The 20,406-nt window shown below is 40.9% G+C and overlaps 1 protein-coding gene across 1 annotated transcript in view; it reads left to right on the top strand.

Moving 5' to 3' along the window:
- The window catches only part of LOC137291108 (tyrosine-protein kinase SYK-like), a 172,289-nt gene that overhangs the window by 35,361 nt on the left and 116,522 nt on the right, over positions 1 to 20,406 (top strand). The window contains exons 2-3 of the mRNA XM_067822390.1: positions 6,947 to 7,159; positions 13,045 to 13,279. Coding sequence (XP_067678491.1) covers positions 6,981 to 7,159; positions 13,045 to 13,279 — 414 coding nt within the window. The 5' untranslated portion in view covers positions 6,947 to 6,980. The remainder of the gene's footprint in view (positions 1 to 6,946; positions 7,160 to 13,044; positions 13,280 to 20,406) is intronic.

The raw sequence follows: 20,406 nt of genomic DNA, 5'->3' as shown, positions 1-20,406 counted from the left end.
TGCCATCATTGTATTACTACTCATCTTGATAGTAGTGTCTTTGCCATCCTGGGTCCCTTTGGATTGGGGGATATTCCATCTTCCACAGAATCTTCTGTTAAGCTGAACTGAAGTGTTTGCTAAGATCTGTTCTTCATGTTTATTAAAGTGCCAATGGAAACCACTCAGATAATTCCTTATCCTGACTAGGGGTGAAATGGTACACTCTCACCATGGTATGATATGTATTGCAGTACAAGGCCTTATGTTCAGTCCATTTTGGTTTGGTATATGAGATAATGTGCAGAAAATTGACAACAAGAGTCAAACTAAACCTTACATTGTTTATTAACATGGAAAAACTTAACCATAATCTTTATTATTTTGAGCGAACAAAACTGTGCAAAAATGAAAACAAAATGTATATGAAATAAATTAAATTAATTAACACAACAAATAAGAACTGGATAGCAAATGGCAAGTGGTTCTTTGCGCAATGATCAGTATTATTCATAATAGCATGCATTGCAGATCTCATGCGAGATCACTCAGGTTGACGACAGTTACGCATAATGATCACACCCACTTTGCATTCTTAGTAACATTACGCTACTTTAATACTACACTGTTACACCAACTATGACTGTTTGCTATTTATTATCTAATTTTCACTTTGTGTTTAAGTGCAATTTAGTGTCTCATAGGCCACATTGTTGTACTCTATTTCATGCCACTATTTTAGGATGCTTTTTATGATATACAAAATGTGACACTTTAAAAAACAACCTTCTTCTTCGAACCCATTCAATCTTTATTCCAATGAGCTTATCTGTTGAACATTAATTCAATAAAAAGTATGAAATCTGAGACATGTATAAATTTGGAATAGTTGCAATACTAATTTCATGATTCTTAGATAGATTTACTTAGAACATATGAGTGGTAAGTTTTGCCATGTCATTTGACAGAATTTCCTCTCGATATATGTTCTCAGTAAATCCAGTGTTCATGTTCTACTTGATACTTATTCATAAGTGTGAGGCCCATTTTCTGGTGTCCCCCACCGTGATATCAATATTGCTGAAAGCTGCTTAAAACCAAACTCACTCAATCACTCACTTATTCATAAAATATGTGTGGTTGTGAGAAAATTAGCAGATTAGTATTTTTTATGCATCAGATTTATTTTTGCATTTATTCTAAAGTCATGCGTATTCTGCTAGTTGCAATTTTATACCTACGACATGTGACAACACGTCATTAATGTAAATGATAGGTTTGGATAATGTATGCAGATACAGAGGGTATAACATGACTGAACAAACGTGCTTATTTGAAATATCTGAAAAAGAAGCCAGGTTCTGATGTCTTGCTAACTTTTAGATCTAAGTAGATGACATTCAAGACAATTCCAAACTTACTTCCAGGAAAATGGCAGCTGTCTAGGAATGCATAGTCTTAAACAACATTACTTGATTTCTAGACGGTATGTCGAACTGAAGGCCAAACACTGTGGTTCTACTGATACCGTGGTATACGGTGTCATGCAAATGATAGTGGAAATCTTGAATCCATGTAGTTCCCTTGAAGAGGATGTAAAAGTTTACTCACCCATGAGTTGCTTCCCTTGAATACTTTTCTGCCAAAAGAGTCACAGGACTAACCATGCTTGTCACTCTGTCCTTCATCACCCTGGTGGATGGCTGGGGGAGCATGGATGTCCCTATACAACACTTTATCTAGCCTCATGTAAGAATGTCGAGTTTTGATTGGTCCATGTGACTCTGATAAAATACCATGTACATCCATCACAATCCGCGAGCGGGAGTATAAAAGTCATGTACTCCCGCTACGAAAGTCATATCACCCCGCTATGCCTCGGTGACGACGTGAAGTGAGAAAAGTGTGCATCGACAAGCCTTTAGAAACGTGAGATCCATTGAGGTCAAACGATCAGCTGGTGTCAACATGGCAGCAAGTTGATTCGATGCGTGTTGTTTTGTTCCAGTTTAGTGAAAACATTCAGCTAGATAAATGCGTTATCACATTGCATCTCGGGAAATACGGGGTTTTATTAGTCCCGAGAAAGGTTGTATTAATACAACCTTAAGAGGGACTGATTAAACCCAGTATTTCCCTCGACACAATGTGATAACTTATATTATCCTTTTGTATTTCGATCCCTTGATTATTTACATATGGCTGCCATATAGGTGGCATATTTGCTGAGTGTGGCGTAAAACTAAACTCACTAGATCACTCCCTTAATCCAATTTTAGCTGTATATGGTTTCTAGTACATAATTAGCTTGCTTGTACATTAAGATTTATCAAAATAAAATGTATTTTGTGACTATTTTCATCTGTTGTATTTTGTTTACATTTGATGACATCTTGCAGTTATAAGCTCAGCTGATCCTCACCCCAATCATTCATTAATCCATGTTCCAGCCTTCGTTGCAGGCGTTGACTTAATTTATCGATTTTCAATTTCATTATTTCAAATATTTATTTGTATTCCAACTGTAGATGTATGATGGACCTGGTGAGGAGGTCATCTGAAGTGACCGGTGAACAAGTGATAAGCCTGGAGATAATGCCAGTAACCATATGTGGCTAAGTAGTGCTGGAACTCATGTTTCAAGTGAGCTGCCGAGTATGTTTGCAGGGGCTGTCTTCTGTTTCTGGTCAGGACTTTACCATGTCGAAGAAGAGGTCTGCTACTACTGAATTAGTGTCATCAGAGATTAAAAGGCAGAAATCCTCATTGCCTGCGGTACAGAAGATGTCGGTGGCATCCAGAACCTTGACAAAGTTATCTCGTTCCAGTAAGACAATATATCAGAGGTCATTTAATAATGACATTGTGCCTTCTGATGAAGCAGACATTTATGCTGATGCACTGGTTTTCATGCCTGAAGTTCCAGTTACATCTAGGTCAATGCTGCACATCTACACAGTGAGACCAGCATCCCCGGCAACCATGACAAAGCTCAAGCTGTTTGAAGACCAGTTTCCAGCAACGCAGATGTCAGGTACCAGAGACAACATCAACATTACCTTTGTTGCAGCTGCAAGAAGTCACAGATGAAGCCTCAGCAATTTCAAATGTTTTAACTGCACCACATCAGTTCCAGCTACATCACAGAACTTTGACGCGGACGCCATCATGAAGCAGTTTACAGAACAGATAATGGAGATGATGGAGCATTGGTTCACTGAAGAAAGGACTCCACAGCAGAACTCGATGATGGCAGACATTCAATTCCTGAGAGATCTACATCCTCGTCGCACTGCTTTACAGCTTAAGAAGGTGTGCATAAATGTCAGTATTTGAGAAGATCCTAATGGTCAGAAGACTCAATCATGTTGGAGGAAGGAGGCTCCATGAACATCCCCGAAACAGTGTACGGAGTTACATCCACAAACCTTCGTTCCAGAACGTCAAGCAGGAAGAATCCTTGTCGAGATCCAGCCACTCCACATCAGAATCCCGCAGCTCTCACAGACACAGATCAGCATCATTACAGGAGAAGGAGGGGCATTTGCAAAAGGAAGGTTCATGAAAGGAACATTCATGAAGAGAGGATTCACTAAAGGAATGTTCACAAAATGACAATTCATCAAGGAAGGATTCACCTAGCTACAGTTTGACAGACTTAGACGCATCTGATGGACCTTTTACAAAAGAATAGGGCAACTATGTCTTCTTGGAAGCAGAGGTCACATCGTGGATAGCAAACACTTAGGGTCTGGCGTCCCCCTTTCAGGTGTCGAATGCTCACCCTCAACATTATGAAGGATGACTTTGACGCACTCATGATCCCGCTGGTTAAAGCAATCTCCAAGGTGCCCACAAGCCTTGGTGCAGCATTCGAGAAAGCAGTCCAATATCAGAATCAACATGCACCTGTATTTAATGCAAAGAGGTTCCCTCTACATCACATGGACCCAGTCATGAGAACGCCAGACTTGGACTAAGACTTTAAATTGATCCATGAATCTCGTAACAAGTCTTACAAGATGGATGGTAAGAAGATTGCTCAACTCGACACCACGACTAGAAGAACAATCTTCCACTTGGCAAGATCCCAAACAATCAACGAAGCACTGATATTGAGGTTCCATTGGGAAATGTCATCCATTAAGCATTGCAGAGGTATAGCAACAAGTCAAAGTTCTCCGGAGTGTAGAAAGCAAAAGATAAGAAATACTCCAGCTCCAGAGGTGGGAAGAATTACTTTCCTTTCATCAGGGGAACATCGCAGGGAGAGGATACACTCCCATAAGTTCCAGAGGATCAAGACGCTGAGAATGGGGTTCGTAACACCTGGATTCTTTCACCCCAGCCATTCCTGTACAACTGTTGACAGTGGAGAGAAGTCTACAAAGCTACTGGGAAAATTTGTGAATATTGGTGGATGGCTACAAGTGCTATGAGAAGGCTATAGAATACAGCTAAAGGCCACACCATCAATTACCCACAATCCGTTAGTCTTCAACTGCACAGACAATCGATAGAAAAGCTAGAAGAAGCCATCAACTTGCTGTTACCCAAGAATGCTATAGAGGTGAGAGATCAACATTATTTGACACCCAGCTTCTACTCCCTAATTTTCCTAGAAGAACTCCCAAGAGAAGTTCAGACTGATCTACAATATGAAGAGATTTAACCAAGACTACCTACTCAAACTGAGGAGGTTCAAAATCATCCACCTGCCTCAACACAGACAACTCGTACATCCAGATTACTTAGCCAGCATAGACCTACAAGATGTGTATCTGCACATCCAGATTCTTCAGGATTCAAGAAAGTATCTGAGATTCCTGTTCAGAAGTCGACACTTGCAGTGGAGCATCCTGCCATTTGGAATATGGCTGTTGTTTACACAAGTGACCAAGCCCATTGTCACATATGTACATCGTCGAGGTCTACGCTGTGCTTTCTTCTTTGACGACAGGATACTAGTTCATGAAGAAGCCATTAAGCTAGATTTCACCATCAGACTGCTCACACAACTGGGTTGGCTAGTGAACTTGATGAAGTCAGAGTTGGAGTAGATGCAAGATCTGCAATTCCATGGAATGAGGTTCATCACAAAACAGAATCATGTTGTGGTCCCAGAAGATCGTTGGGTCAAGATCCAAGCCATGATACCAGATGCAGTCATCTCTTCACTACTACTACAAACACTACTTTCTTCTACTCACACAAGTTGAATGTCTAAGGAGGTACATATTTAGAAGAGACATGAACAACATAAAAGCTTACATCACTGGTCAGATTCATTGATCAACTGAATAATGACAATTCATGACTCAACAGTGGCATTTTACATAAATTGGCAGGGATCAACAAGATCACCAAGCCTGCTACACCTCGCCTTCCAGTTGTTCAACATTGTAGATAACTTAAATATCTAGCAAAAGGCATGTCACAAACAGCTACAGACATTAATCTCACAAATACCAGATCCGCTAGCTGGGCAACATGCTCATGTCATGTGCGTTCATGCTTGCGGTCATACTCTAGTACTGCAGAAGATCAAGCAGACTCAAGTACTCCAACTGGCTTTGGTTGGTAGCCATGTTACTTAGTCAGCGAGAGTCTGGTTCCCAGATCTCATACAAGAACTTGGTTGGCCACTACCCAAGTGGCCGAATCTGCTCGTACATCCAACACCCCAAGCAAGCTCATGGAAACCCCCTGACATTCCAGCTACATGAATGGAATGTATCGAGACTTGATTAAGGAAAAGAGGATACTCTGCCAAAGCAGTCAAAGCAGTAACACTAGCTCTATGCTGATCAACTCGCAACTTGTATGACGACAAGTGGCAGAGATTTGAACAGTTTGCAGCTTGGAAAGGCTTCATAGCAGTGAAAGCAACTCATCTTCAAAAAAGCAGAATATGTATACTATTATACTGGGGACCTACAAAGCAGCAGGACTAGAACCTCCACAAGCTTCTGACCCAGAGGAAGTCAGAGCTCTGACATCTACACTGGCTCTGCACGGAAGCTGCTTGATATCATCGATAATGGAGAGCTGCTTTGGGAAGTCAGGCAAAGTGTTTACCAACCACTACCTAAGAGATATCACCAACAGAGTCATATCCAGCATTCAGCAGTTTAGGCCACTTGTTGTAGCACAACTACTGGTTCCACAAAGGCACTGAGTTTCACTCACCCTTTTCTGTTGACTTGTTGGTAACCTTCAGTCTGGAGAGATTTGGTAGAGAAGGGGTTGGGGTTATAAGGATAGTTCCATCAGATTCTGGAAGCTTAAGAAGCACGAGTCAGGATAAGGAAAAATATGTAATTTTTTAGTTGAAATTGAAATTTTATACTTAACCTGACCCATGGTGTCAAGCCCTCCCAACCTCCCCACAGAAGGCACTTCGGGTTGTTCCACTAAATCCATGTGCCAGGCATGATCAGGAGAGAGTGACAAGCATTGGTTGATCATGTGACTGTTCAGGCGGAAAACTATACAAGGGAATCAGATCATAGGTGATTGAACTTTAATGTCCTCTTCAAGGGACTTACAAGAGATTCAAGTGTTCCACTATCATTCACATAGATATGCATGATAAGCATGATTAACATGAGTCAGGATAAGTATAAAATATCAGTTTTATCCAATACTTTACATTTTCACAGTTATTCATGATACAAGCCTTCTTTTGACCACCTGTTTTCCCTATTATATTCTCAGGTCAGGTCAAAGGCTCTATATTTTTGTAATTTTTAAAAATAAACAAGCCCTATGACATCATTAGAAATAGACTCAGCACCTTTATGTCAATCTTAGCAATAATATGGCTACACAACTGGAGCATCTAGTCTGAATATTTTCCTCCATGTCATGTTATGTTTGTAACATTTGATGTAAAAGTTTCACACTGTTTTTGTTGCCTTTGGAATGTATTATTGTTTTACCAATTAATCTTGTACTTTAATTCTAGGTCTCGTGACGGAAAAGGAACTGAACAATGCATTATGGCTAGTTTTGCACTCCCAGAAAAAGCGTCATCAGCCAAATTCTTTTATGGACGTATCACACGGGACGAAGCAGAAATCATTTTAAGAGAACGAGGCTGCAACGAAGGCCTCTATCTTTTGCGAGAGAGCATCAGTCCATTGGGGAATTATGCCATCAGCATATGTCACCACAACAAGTATGTTTAGTTTTTGCACCAGAAATCTTGAAATAGCTTCATGTACTGGAACATACACCAGGTTCACGTATAAGACAATAGATTGAATTCATTTTGTGAAAGCATTTTGTGTTATAGTTATATTTCTAAAAATGTTTGAATGTGTGAATGTTAAACTGATTTTCCTTTCAAATAATGATGATGACTTGTTGACTGATAATGGTAAAACACATTTCCAAGGACAATATAAAATAAAGTCTCTCTCAGTAAATTTGACTTGCAAATGATGATAAAATTAATGTTCTGAGATGCAAGGACATTTCACAATTTTATAAGATACCTTGTCGCTTTGTGGCTCAGGGCCCCGTTTCACAAAACTCTCATAAGCCTAAGATCTCGTAAGTTTTCTCGTAGCCATTGTGCCTCCTATACTGTAACATAGGAGATGAGAATGCTACAAGAAAAGTTACGAGATCTTAGGCTTACGAGAGTTTTGTGAAATGGGGCCCAGGTATGTGTACATAAGGATTCAAGGGATCATGCATTTAAGGAGTACAAAGTTTTTTTTACTACTATGAACACTGTGTTTAGGACCAAAGACTAGCTTCATGTTTAGGACCACAGACTAACTCTATGTTTAGGACCATGGACTAGCATCATATATACAGAGCCTTTGATTAGCTTCAAGTTTACGATCATTGACAAGCTATATGTAAGGGACAATGGACTAGTTTAATATACAGGACTGTGAAGAACTATGGCCAGGCTTCATGTCAGTAACCATGCATTAGTTTCATATTAGGCACCATGGACTAGCTTCATGTTAGGTGATCTATGGACTAGCTTCATGGTAGGTGACCTATGGACGTGCTTCATGTTAGGTGACCTATGGACTTGCTTCATACTCAGAACTATGGATTAGCTTTATGTAGGGGACCTTAGTCTAGCTTCAAGTAGGAAAGCTTCATATTTAGTCGACCATGGATAAGTTTCACATAGGGGACCATGGACAAGCTTCATATAGGGGAGCATGGACTAGCTTCACTGGCTTCATGTAGGGGACCATGGGCTAGCTTCATGTAGGGTACCATAGAAGAGCCTTATATGCAGGACCATGGACTGGCTGCATGAGGGGATCATGGACTAGCTTCAATGGCACCTGTTACGATCAAAACACTTATTTTCCTAAAGTTTTATTTCAAAATCTTTTTCTGATAAATTTCTAGTTTTTTGTTAAACCAAGTATAATTTTACTCGTATTTCGTTTAATACCTTTGCCACTTTTCAATAACCCATGCTTCACTCGAGGCCATGTGCTTGTTCTGTCAACAACTTTCAACCACAAGAATGTCCAAAGTAGTGGTGAGCTTACTTGTTGTATTTTTCATATTTCATGAAATGTAATTTGTCATAGTAACGTTAATCCTTTCATGTTAGCCATGGTAAATTTGTCTAGAAATTTTGCTTTATTTTGTAAATTTTGTGGCAAGATGTAAGTTGGTCAAAATAATGTGTATACATGTTCTTGTGGCATATGGTTATCATATTCTCAGTTCTGTTGTGGACACTTTCGTGTTTCATTGTATTTCAAATGTGTTTAGTAGCATATTACAATATTTTGTATGTCATGTGTAGGCCATGTGACTTATTGTTTCCTAAAACATACTTAGTTCTACTACTATTTTCAGTTAATCTACTGTAAAAGGCACCTTGAACTATATATGAATTAGAATATAGGACTGGAAATGAAATGGATACATTGAAGAAATGGACTTTGAAAAAAGGTGATACAAGGATACAAGAATCGTGTTGTTTGCAACAGGACCATAGAAATAGGTATCACATACAGGGTTTAACTCCATAAAGGGGACCAAAGACTAGGTTTATTTAGGGGACCATAGACTAGGTTCTAGGACTATGGCTGAGCTTCATGTATGGAACCATGGATTAGCTTCCTGTTGTGGACCATGGTCCAGCTTCATATAAGGGACCATGGCTTCACTTCATAATCAGGACCAAGGCAAGCTTCATATGGCAGGACTATGGAATAGCTTCATGTTTAGGACCATGGACTAACTTCATGTAAGGGACCATGGAGCAGCTTCATCTTAATAACCATGATTGTTAATGTACTGGATAACTGTGCCCTAATGGAATACCAGCTGCACTTTTGTTTTGTGAATGTATGGAGGGGAGCTCCCAACCTTTGGTCGGGGTTTTGTGGGGCATCACACAGGAAAACTGAGACCTTTTTACCTACCAGTGACATTTTAGGCTGTGCATGCATGTGTGCGTGCATGGGTGCGTGCGTGCGTGCGTGCGCTCCATGTCTGAAGTTATTGTCCCTCACTTAAAGCTTCGTACAGATGCGGAAATCAGGACCAGGAGAATCAGAAAAGATGAACAGGACCAGTAGGACCAGGGGCAGGAGAACTAGGGACAGTAGAACCAGGTGTAGGAGAATCAGAACCAGTAGAACAAGGAGCAGGAGAACAAGAGGCAGTAGAACCAGGGGCAGGAGAACTAGGGACAGCAGAACCAGTAGAACCAGGGGCAGGAGAACAAGAGGCAGTAGAACAAGTGGCAGTAGAACAAGGAGCAGGAGAACAAGTGGCAGTAGAACAAGGAGCAGGAGAACAAGAGGCAGTAGAACCAGGGGCAGGAGAACAAGAGACAGGAGAACCAGGAGCAGGAGAACAAGGGGCAAAAGAACATGGGGCAGGAGAACCAGGACCAGGAGAACAAGGAGCAAGAGAACAAGGGGCAGGAGAACCAGGACCAGGAGAACAAGGGGCAAAAGAACAAGGGGCAGGAGAACCAGGGGCAGGAGAACCAGGACCAGGAGAGAACCAGGGGCAGGAGAACAAGGGGCAAAAGAACAAGGGGCAGGAGAACAAGGAGCAGGAGAACAAGTGGCAGTAGAACAAGGAGCAGGAGAACAAGAGACAGGAGAACCAGGAGCAGGAGAACAAGGGGCAAAAGAACATGGGGCAGGAGAACCAGGACCAGGAGAACAAGGAGCAAGAGAACAAGGGGCAGGAGAACCAGGACCAGGAGAACAAGGGGCAGGAGAACCAGGGGCAGGAGAACCAGGACCAGGAGAGAACCAGGGGCAGGAGAACAAGGAGCAAGAGAACAAGGGGCAGGAGAACCAGGACCAGGAGAACAAGTGGCAGTAGAACAAGGAGCAGGAGAACAAGAGACAGGAGAACCAGGAGCAGGAGAACAAGGGGCAAAAGAACATGGGGCAGGAGAACCAGGACCAGGAGAACAAGGAGCAAGAGAACAAGGGGCAGGAGAACCAGGGGCAGGAGAACCAGGACCAGGAGAGAACCAGGGGCAGGAGAACAAGGGGCAAAAGAACAAGGGGCAGGAGAACAAGGAGCAGGAGAACAAGTGGCAGTAGAACAAGGAGCAGGAGAACAAGAGACAGGAGAACCAGGAGCAGGAGAACAAGGGGCAAAAGAACATGGGGCAGGAGAACCAGGACCAGGAGAACAAGGAGCAAGAGAACAAGGGGCAGGAGAACCAGGACCAGGAGAACAAGGGGCAAAAAAACAAGGGGCAGGAGAACCAGGGGCAGGAGAACCAGGACCAGGAGAGAATCAGGGGCAGGAGAACAAGGAGCAAGAGAACAAGGGGCAGGAGAACCAGGACCAGGAGAACAAGGAGCAAGAGAACAAGGGGCAGGAGAACCAGGACCAGGAGAACAAGGGGCAAAAGAACAAGGGGCAGGAGAACAAGGGGTAGGAGAACCAGGACCAGGAGAACCAGGCAGTAGTCACATCAAAATGAGATATAATTTCAGGAACCTATCTGAGTTATGATTCACATTTTTAAGTTGTCACTTTTCACATTGTCTGGAAACATTACAGTGCAATTTATCACATATTGTCAGCAGAATTCAAGTGACATACTATTTTCCATTGTATTATTGAAAACACATACTTCAACATTGGCTCCACAGTAAAACTGTTAAAGCACAAAGTAAAAATGTTCAAGGAAATGATTAATTAAATTGATTAAACCAATGAATAAAGTAAGAAAAAAGCACTCATAAGAGTAGTCGAACATACGTATGAATTACTATTTCAATCATTTAGTGCGATTGTGTGATGCAAGTCAAATCACTGATAAGTGACATCTGGACACTGCCTCTGTCTTAATGCTCTGACATGATGTTTAATGCAAAAATATATGCATAAGGCATTTTTGTCATAGGTCATAACCGAGTACAATATGTCCAGTATGTTACATAATTTATGTAGCAATTTCTTGCCGGAAATGTTCAGAATAGCATTATTTTACCCCAAACTTGCATTTAAATCTAAAGGTTTTCGTTAGCGAGGACAGTATCCATTGCTGTTACATGATTGGTTGCCTTAGGTCATGTAGCTGATTTTGACTGATCGCAATTCTTATATTCTTATTCTTATATAGACATACTGGGTGATACTAAGTTCTGCACTGATTGATAAGGATGCTACTGTGATGGAATGGAGACATGGCAAACAGGTGGTGTTATAACAGATGTACCCAAGGGATAACTTCAAGACATAGTGGAACCTCCTCTACACCAATCACTCACCTGTGTTTCCAAACCTGTTGATACTGGCAAGGATTGCAGGGATACCAGGGCCAGGAAAATTATTGCCAGAAGAAACCAGAGACAGGAGTACCAGGGGAGGAGAATCAGGGTGAGGAGAACAAAGAGCAAGGATACCAGGGGCAGGACAACCAGTTCCAGGAGAGTCAGGGTGAACCAGGGACAGGAGAATCAGGGTGAGGAGAACAAGGGGCAGGGATACCAGCGGCAGGACAACCAGTTCCAGGAGAATCAGGGTGAGGAGAACAAAGAGCAGGGATGCCAGGGGCAGGACAACCAGTTCCAGGAGAGTCAGGGTGAACCAGGGACAGGAGAATCAGGGTGAGGAGAACAAGGAGCAGGGATACCAGGGGCAGGACAACCAGTTCCAGGAGAGTCAGGGTGAACCAGGGACAGGAGAATCAGGGTGAGGAGAACAAGGGGCAGGGATACCAGCGGCAGGACAACCAGTTCCAGGAGAATCAGGGTGAGGAGAACAAAGAGCAGGGATGCCAGGGGCAGGACAACCAGTTCCAGGAGAGTCAGGGTGAGGAGAACAAGGAGCAGGGATACCAGGGGCAGGACAACCAGTTCCAGGAGAGTCAGGGTGAACCAGGGACAGGAGAATCAGGGTGAGGAGAACAAGGGGCAGGGATACCAGCGGCAGGACAACCAGTTCCAGGAGAATCAGGGTGAGGAGAACAAAGAGCAGGGATGCCAGGGGCAGGACAACCAGTTCCAGGAGAGTCAGGGTGAACCAGGGACAGGAGAATCAGGGTGAGGAGAACAAGGGGCAGGGATACCAGCGGCAGGACAACCAGTTCCAGGAGAATCAGGGTGAGGAGAACAAAGAGCAGGGATGCCAGGGGCAGGACAACCAGTTCCAGGAGAGTCAAGGTGAACCAGGGACAGGAGAATCAGGGTGAGGAGAACAAGGAGCAGGGATACCAGGGGCAGGACAACCAGTTCCAGGAGAGTCAGGGTGAACAAGGGGCAGGAGAATCATGGCTAGGAGTACCAGGGCCAGGAACATCAGGGCCAAGAGAACATGGGCAGAAGAACCAGGGCCAGGAGAACTCTGTTAGTAAGAGAGATGACCACTGGATTGTCTGATCCAGCCTGGATTATATAAAGATACCTCCATATTGCAGGAATGTTTGGGAGTGCATCATTTAGCCATTTAACAGCAGATTTTGTGCAGTAGATAATATTGATTTCAGTGTTTTCCCTCATCTTATCTTATCAAATTGCAGCATGAAGTATATATTGAAATGCTGAAACTCTCTTCTTATCTCCTTAACTTCATGGCATATTGTTTCAGGGTACACCACTACATAATTGAAAAACAAGTAGATGGAACTTTCATGATACCTGAAGGACGGAGATTCCATGGACCTTTAGAACTTATCAAATTTTATCAGAACAACCCTGATGGATTTGTGACCCGGCCCACAGCACCATGTAACAGAGGTTCTAATCAGACACCAGTTGCGTTCAGGGGCATGACATACCATGATTTGGAGAAAGAGCTCATGCAGAGGGCAAAATCAATTAAGGTAAGATGTACTTGTTGTTCTAAGTTGTCTTGTGTCCAAGGTTAATGTTTTTCTGTTTGTTGTGTGTCAAGTATCAGGTACTTTATAGCATTAGATACGGTAGACGACCAGTTTTATGACTTTGAGTGCAAATTTAGTAACATAAAGAAACTAGTGAGTAGAAGATTATATTTGTATTTTTATTTTGTTGTTTCTTTGCCAATGTCATGACAGTTTGCACTTTGAAAGGTGTGTGGGTAGTACAGGTTTAACAGATAGTAAAGATTCAAGTTGAAATTCAAATAAAAAATCCCAGCTTAGAATAATATCCAGGAGATAATGTGTCCCTATTCTTGAATAACCAGGAAAAAAAATTCACTGAGCTTACCAAGCATAATAAGTTTTGTTACTGAATAAATCACTTGAGCATGAAAAGCACATGGCTGCATAGTGCTGAACATTTAGACTTTAATACAGTGATAATTATAAATAACAAACACTGTCATGGGAGAAACAGTGTTATGTAATATATATATATGGAATTGTTTAAGGTAATAACTCACAAAGTTTGTTGCAGAATCACACTCATACATCATTTTTGCCTGCTCAAGCGATTCACAGTTTTCAAAACATGCCTCAGTCTACAACTTCTTTGTCTGTACTTGATGCGTTGTTTCAGTATGGATTCATATACTGTTTCAACAATGGGTAACAAGATGTACAGGTTTGTGTTGATTGATGTACAGGCTTCGATTGATTGATGTACAGGCTTCAACTTATGTACAGGCTTCAACTGATTGATTGTGTTGATTAGGATAATGAGTTACAGGTAAAGATGTTTGGATAGAGATTAGTCACTGAGGATAAGGTGGTTCCATGCATTGGGTAAGTAAACACCTCCGTCTCTGTTGATTGAGGGCTTGTACCGTTTGATTGCAATGGCTTCTAGGAGCTTACGTTTTTTTGAAGTCACTGGCGTTCCTAACTAATGTCCTGGTGTTGTCACAAACAATATTGTAATAGTGTTGTGCATAATGTGTTCACATATGGCAGATTTCTGATCCAAATTTTGAACTGATGGCCTGACCTGATAGTCAGTGGTCGACCAGTTTCACCAATATATGTCTCTTTACAACTACACTGGATCTGGTAGATGCATCCTGCTGGATTGTTGCATTTAGGTGTTGTTGGCCCGCGTCCATTAGCTGATAGTAGCGTTTTCAGGTTGGTGTCGCTACGGAAGGTGACGTCTATACCTCTTGTTTTCTTGATGAGACGGCTGATGCGATGACTTATCTGGCCATGGTATGGTATGTTAATTCTGATGGGGGAAGGTTCTGGTTTAGTTGACTTGGGAGTTTCTTTCAGGGTCTTGGTGATGGTGTTGCTGACTAGATGGGGTGGGTACTCGTTAAGGTCTTGGAAGGTTGATTTCAGGTGTTCTAATTCACTGTGGAGGCTGTCAGGACTGCAGACTGCTTTTGCTCTTCTTGCCAGGGTAGCTACTATGCCTTTCTTGATCTGGGGATGATGGTTGGACTGGTGACGAATGTACTGATCCGTATGTGTTGGTTTACGGTAAACACTGGTGGCTATGGATTGTTGATGTTGATGGAGAAGAATGTCCAGGAAGGGAAGCTGTTGGTGTGTCTCTTCTTCCATTGTAAACTGAATTCTTGGATGTTTGGAATTCAAGTGTTGCAGCAGGGCCTCTTGATCTTGGTTGTCGTCCAGGAGGGCAAGGACATCATCTACTTTGCGGAACCAATGCTTTGGGGTGAATGGCGCAGTTTTCAGGGCAGTTTCTTCAAAGGCAATCATGTATATTTCTGTCAGTAGTGGTGATAGAGGGGATCCCATTGGCAATCCTTGGATCTGTTGGAAGAGTTGGCCATTCCAGTTGAAATATGAAGTTTCAAAGCATTTACTTACGAGATCGACGATGCTTTGGGCTGTGAGTTTGGTGTCTAGGTCTGGTAGAGATGTTTCCAGTCTAGTAGATAGGATGTGAATGGCTTCTTTGATGGGTATATTGGTAAATAGGTCTACCACGTCGTAGCTGACCAACTTTTTTGTGTCACTGGTGTTTCTCAGTTGCTGTACGAGGGATGCCGAATCTTTCACGAAGGAGCTGCCAGTTTTTCCCAGTGGGGCTAGGATGCGGGATAGATGTTGGGCCGTGTTGTAGTAGACGGATCCTCTAGAGCACACAAGGATTCTAGTCTTTACAGGGTTCTTATGTATTTTGACGGTGGCACGGGCATATATATAAGCCTGTACATCAATCAATACAAACCTGTATATCTTGTTACCCATTGTTATCGGTCTACTGTTGTATATATGTGTATATATACTACAACCCTTTAGTTTTATCCTCACCTCACCTCACCTGAAGAAGAGACTAGAATCTGTCTCGAAACGTTGTGACCTTGTATAATAAAGAAGTTGAACCATAAAGCACTTTTAGTTTGATTCCTCCAACTTCTAAATGCCTTTGAAACAACTAACACATTACTTGTTACGTTTTCAGCATCATGAAAACCTTTTCTAATGTTTGGTACTCTTAAATGATTAAAATGTGTTCTAAGTAGAGGTAATCATGATGTGTATTTTTGGTTCTTCACAACACTCTTGAATATATTTAAGCTATTTAACTCATTAAGCCCGAGAGCCACTTCACTGCTCAACACCTGGAACCCGATGCTGATTGCCTGGCTGGCTGTGGCGAGACTAATTAGGGCTATTCACGCCAGATATCCCTGGCAGGTTTCAGAGATTACAGGAAACTGTCTCGTTGTACGAGCAAGTCCTCCTTGTTTAATTGCTTAATTGCGTTGTAAAGGTATTTGTTGAAAGAAAGCAGGAGTGATGTCATATATGTAACGTTTTACGTAATTTTATTACACTTTCTCTTGTAGACTTTTGGTGGCATGTGTATTTTCTTAACACATGTTTGTATTCTTTGTATGTAAGACATACTTAAACAAATTGTCCCTCTCATATCATTGTGTGAGGTTAAATTGTTCAAAACATCTATGTCAATGGCAGTAAAGAAGAATGTGCGCACATGCCTAATAATCTTCCATGAAAGAAGCTTTTTCGCTGATACGTTGCTAGTATGTACTGAATATTTTAATTTGAATACTAATAAGCTAATGTGTGACTAACATGGAACAGATTCACAGTTTGTCACTTTGGTTCATCTAGATTTAACGCAGAAAATATATGTTATCACACGAACATACATGTATACATATTGTATAATGCTATTCCTTGCACATACATAAGACAAAGGGTCATAGGATGGGCGTCATCAAAGTTACCGAATAGGACGTTTTGTATCTCAACTGTTCAATATAGTGGCTGATTTGTTATCTATGACCAATCGCATCATGAGATACCGGTCACAGAGGAAATGACAGGTGATGGGGCGTGGGCTAAATTTCTGAAGAGCACGTTCAGTCACTAGACAGCTTGGATACAGATTGACTATTGGTTTGATCGTTCACCAATCTATATGCTGGATTTTGGTTTTATCAACTCTAGCTATCATGAAAAAGTTTGTGTATCGTGAACATACATAATCGTAAGGATGCCCGAAATGTACATGTAGGACTAACAAGCACTTTGTCGAGTTTATTTTTCGTTAAAGCGCTCAAAGCGCTACAATCCGATTATTTTTACCCCGGATAACCCAATCCAACCATTGAATAGAGATAGTATTTATTTGCATATACATTTTGCGCACACTACTTGTACATCAAACATAATGGCTTGCTCAACATTTCAATATAATCTGCACATTGTTACAAATAAATGTCACAATTCAAGTACATGTATTATAGAATTAAAATAAGTTACATGATACTGATTTATTGTGATGTATACACTTGCAGTTGAATCTCCCCAAATATTTATGAAGATGGGCATACTTATATTTGTTTTGAAAGCAAACTAATTTCAGAAGATTGACAATGGACTCCACAGAATGAATGAATGAATGAATGATTTAATTTAGAAGAAGGTTTTGTGACCTTGTCACCATTAATTCAATCAATGTGCAAACATAGTATCTTAGTATTTACTCCCAATGATGAGTAACAAACACTTACCTCCTATATCAACATCTCATAATCCCCCTTTTCTCAGACATGCGTTCATTTGCCAATATAATCCCGTTATGAAAACACATTAATAGTTCTTCTGATTAACACAGAAAGTAACCTCTCTGGTAAGAAAAGCTCATCTTTGATCATTACTGCTAACATGATTGAAATGATAGGTACAATACGAATTTAAAATTTAAAACCCCCAATACGCGGCTCTCGCTCAATAGGAGGTGCTTTTTATCACCCCCAATACGCAGCTCTTGCTGAATAAGAGGTGCTTTTTATAACCCCCAATACGCGGCTCTTGCTGTGAGAAGCTAATTAATTTGCCCCACATACGTGTCTCTCGGCCTTAATGAGTGAATGGATGAATAAAAAACATAAAGAGTTCTTTTACAATAATTCAGAATGCCAGTAAACATTTTTATCAATTTATCTACATTTCCAGCACCTTGATACAGTCAAACATGGCCAAATCTAATGGTAAATATCAATTTCTGTATGTGGGTTGCCCAGTTAGGGTGTGTATGCTTACAAGTTTCATTTAACATAAAATTACATTGTTTGGGATAATCAGTGTACAATTTCAATTTGTTGCATATCTTTTGAACCTCATTTTTCAGTGGCATAAGGCAGTATTGGTACATTCTTTCAATTATACATCTTGAAAGCGCCTTTGGCACAAATGTCAGATTTTCATATGAGTGATCATATGAAGAATAGAGCCTTTGATCGCTGGATTGTCTGGTCCAGACTGATTATTTACAGACCACCGCCATAGAGCTGGAATATTGCTGAGAGCGGCATAAAACTAAACTCACTCACTCATACACTGATAAAATGTGGGCATCCTTGTCTAACACTAGTGGAAAGATCAAAATAATCAGATAGTTTTGTCCCTTTAATGACAAGTACAGCCGACTTCACTTTGTCATATAAATGTTGCATTACATGAAATATTTTCTTAAAAGAAGATAAAGTAATATATTTCAGTTAACCATATCATACACTTTCTTGAAATTTACAATTCTTGAAAGCAAAGGAGAATCTGCCTTTTCTTGGAGTTATTTACTTTTGTAGGATACATTAAAAAATGAATATGTTGTCAGCTGTTGATTGATGTTTTATAAACCCTCTTGGTATTCTACAGTGACACCTTCATCCTTGACAAAGGTATTAATTTTTTATCCCCCCCCAGCATGTAATGAGGGGAGATATATGCCTCATCTGTCCGTCATTTTGTTTCTGGAGCATAACTCAAAAACCATGTAATAATTTTAGAACAAAATTGATTGATATAATAACCTGAACCTATGGCTGTGCTTTTTGTTATTTACAGATATTGGCATTATTTTATTTTTTATTTTTCCATGGAACGTTTTGGTCTTAGTCAAATGGTGGGGTGGGCTTCGTTTCCGGAGCAGAACTCAGAATATTTTTCTGCAAAACTTGGTAGATATATTAATCAGAACCTAAAGTGGTGCCTTTAGCTATTTACAGGAAAAGATCGTCACTGCAAAAAAGCGTCATAAGTCATGCCCAAGGAAGTTGTTTACGTCTGAACATCGGACGCATCCAGGGGCATGACTTATGACGCTCTTTTGCAGGGACGATCTTTTCCTAAAAAACTAATTTATAGCTCCGACAAGACCTCATACACAAACGCATTCAACATGGGTGGTCAAAGGTGTATAATTATGAAAATGAAAACAGTAGAAACTAAAAACAAAACTCACCGAGACGGGTGCTCCTTCCAGTGACGCCATGTTTTGATGTGTGAGTTTCAGGGCGCGACTGACAAATCACAGAACTGAGCTGAAAAATCTCCGAAGAAGACCAATCTTGTTTCAAGTATTACCGACATTGTTTCCGATAGGGGCGTTGTGTTTATGTTGTTACCGCTAAACTACCGATATCGCTGCAACTGTTTCGCGAGTGGACTGCATTTGTTTACATTTGAGATGTAATTCCTTCAAATTTGCCGTAGTTCTTTCAGTTACTTAGGGGGCATGACAATGATTACTTCAAAGCTAGCTTCTCACAATGAATAGATTATAGACTTCACATTTATCAAAGGTTCATCAAAAGTTATTCAAGAGGTCGCATGCACTTGGCAGGTAGGCACCTTGATCACGATTCATTGCTGGCATGTGTTTTCTTATTTCCTCAGTCTCCTGTGGTTTCCTCTGATGCTAATTGTTGTTATTGTCTATCTATCCGTGCACATGTATCTTTTCCAGAGTAGAACTTTAAAACTGTTCAATATTTCTTCACCAAACGTGGCACATAGATAGATTGGGTGGTGTGTTGGTGCCTTTTGGTAGCTGTGAGTATTCTGAATTATATATTTTTGATGTTTCCATGGCAACAAGTTCGACTTTGACGGAAACTGGTGGTAGTGCTCTTTTCCTCTGAAACTGTACACTATTTCTTCACCAAATTTTGTGCATAGATTGGTCTGTTGGTGTACTGGTGCCTTTTGGTAGTATAGGATATCTGAATGAAAGAAATGTTGGCGTTTCCATGGCAATAAGGAAACTGGTGGTAGTGCTCTTTTCCTCTGAAACTGTACACTATTTCTTCACCAAACTTTGTGCATAGATTGGTCTGTTGGTGTACTGGTGCCTTTTGGTAGTATAGGATATCTGAATGGAAGAAATGTTGGCGTTTCCATGGCAATAAGGAAACTGGTGGTAGTGCTCTTTTCCTCTGAAACTGTACACTATTTCTTCACCAAACTTTGTGCATAGATTGGTCTGTTGGTGTACTGGTGCCTTTTGGTAGTATAGGATATCTGAATGAAAGAAATGTTGGCGTTTCCATGGCAATAAGTTTGCCTTCAATGAATTTGGTGGCAGTGCTCCTTTCAGGAGTAGAACTTTTAAAACCTGTCACTACTCTCATTCCTCTTTGCTATGTACACACCAAAACATTTGGCATAATCATAACCTATAGACATATTCATGAAGGATATTTTGACATTGCTGGGGATAATGATAACTTTGTCTTCTTGTTGACCTTACCCTAAGAAATGCACTA

The sequence above is a fragment of the Haliotis asinina genome, chromosome 7 (assembly GCF_037392515.1).
Source record: "Haliotis asinina isolate JCU_RB_2024 chromosome 7, JCU_Hal_asi_v2, whole genome shotgun sequence".
NCBI classification, from domain to species: Eukaryota; Metazoa; Mollusca; class Gastropoda; order Lepetellida; family Haliotidae; genus Haliotis; species Haliotis asinina.
The sequence above is the reverse complement of the archived record's forward strand: the minus strand, read 5'-3'. Positions and strand labels throughout refer to the sequence as shown.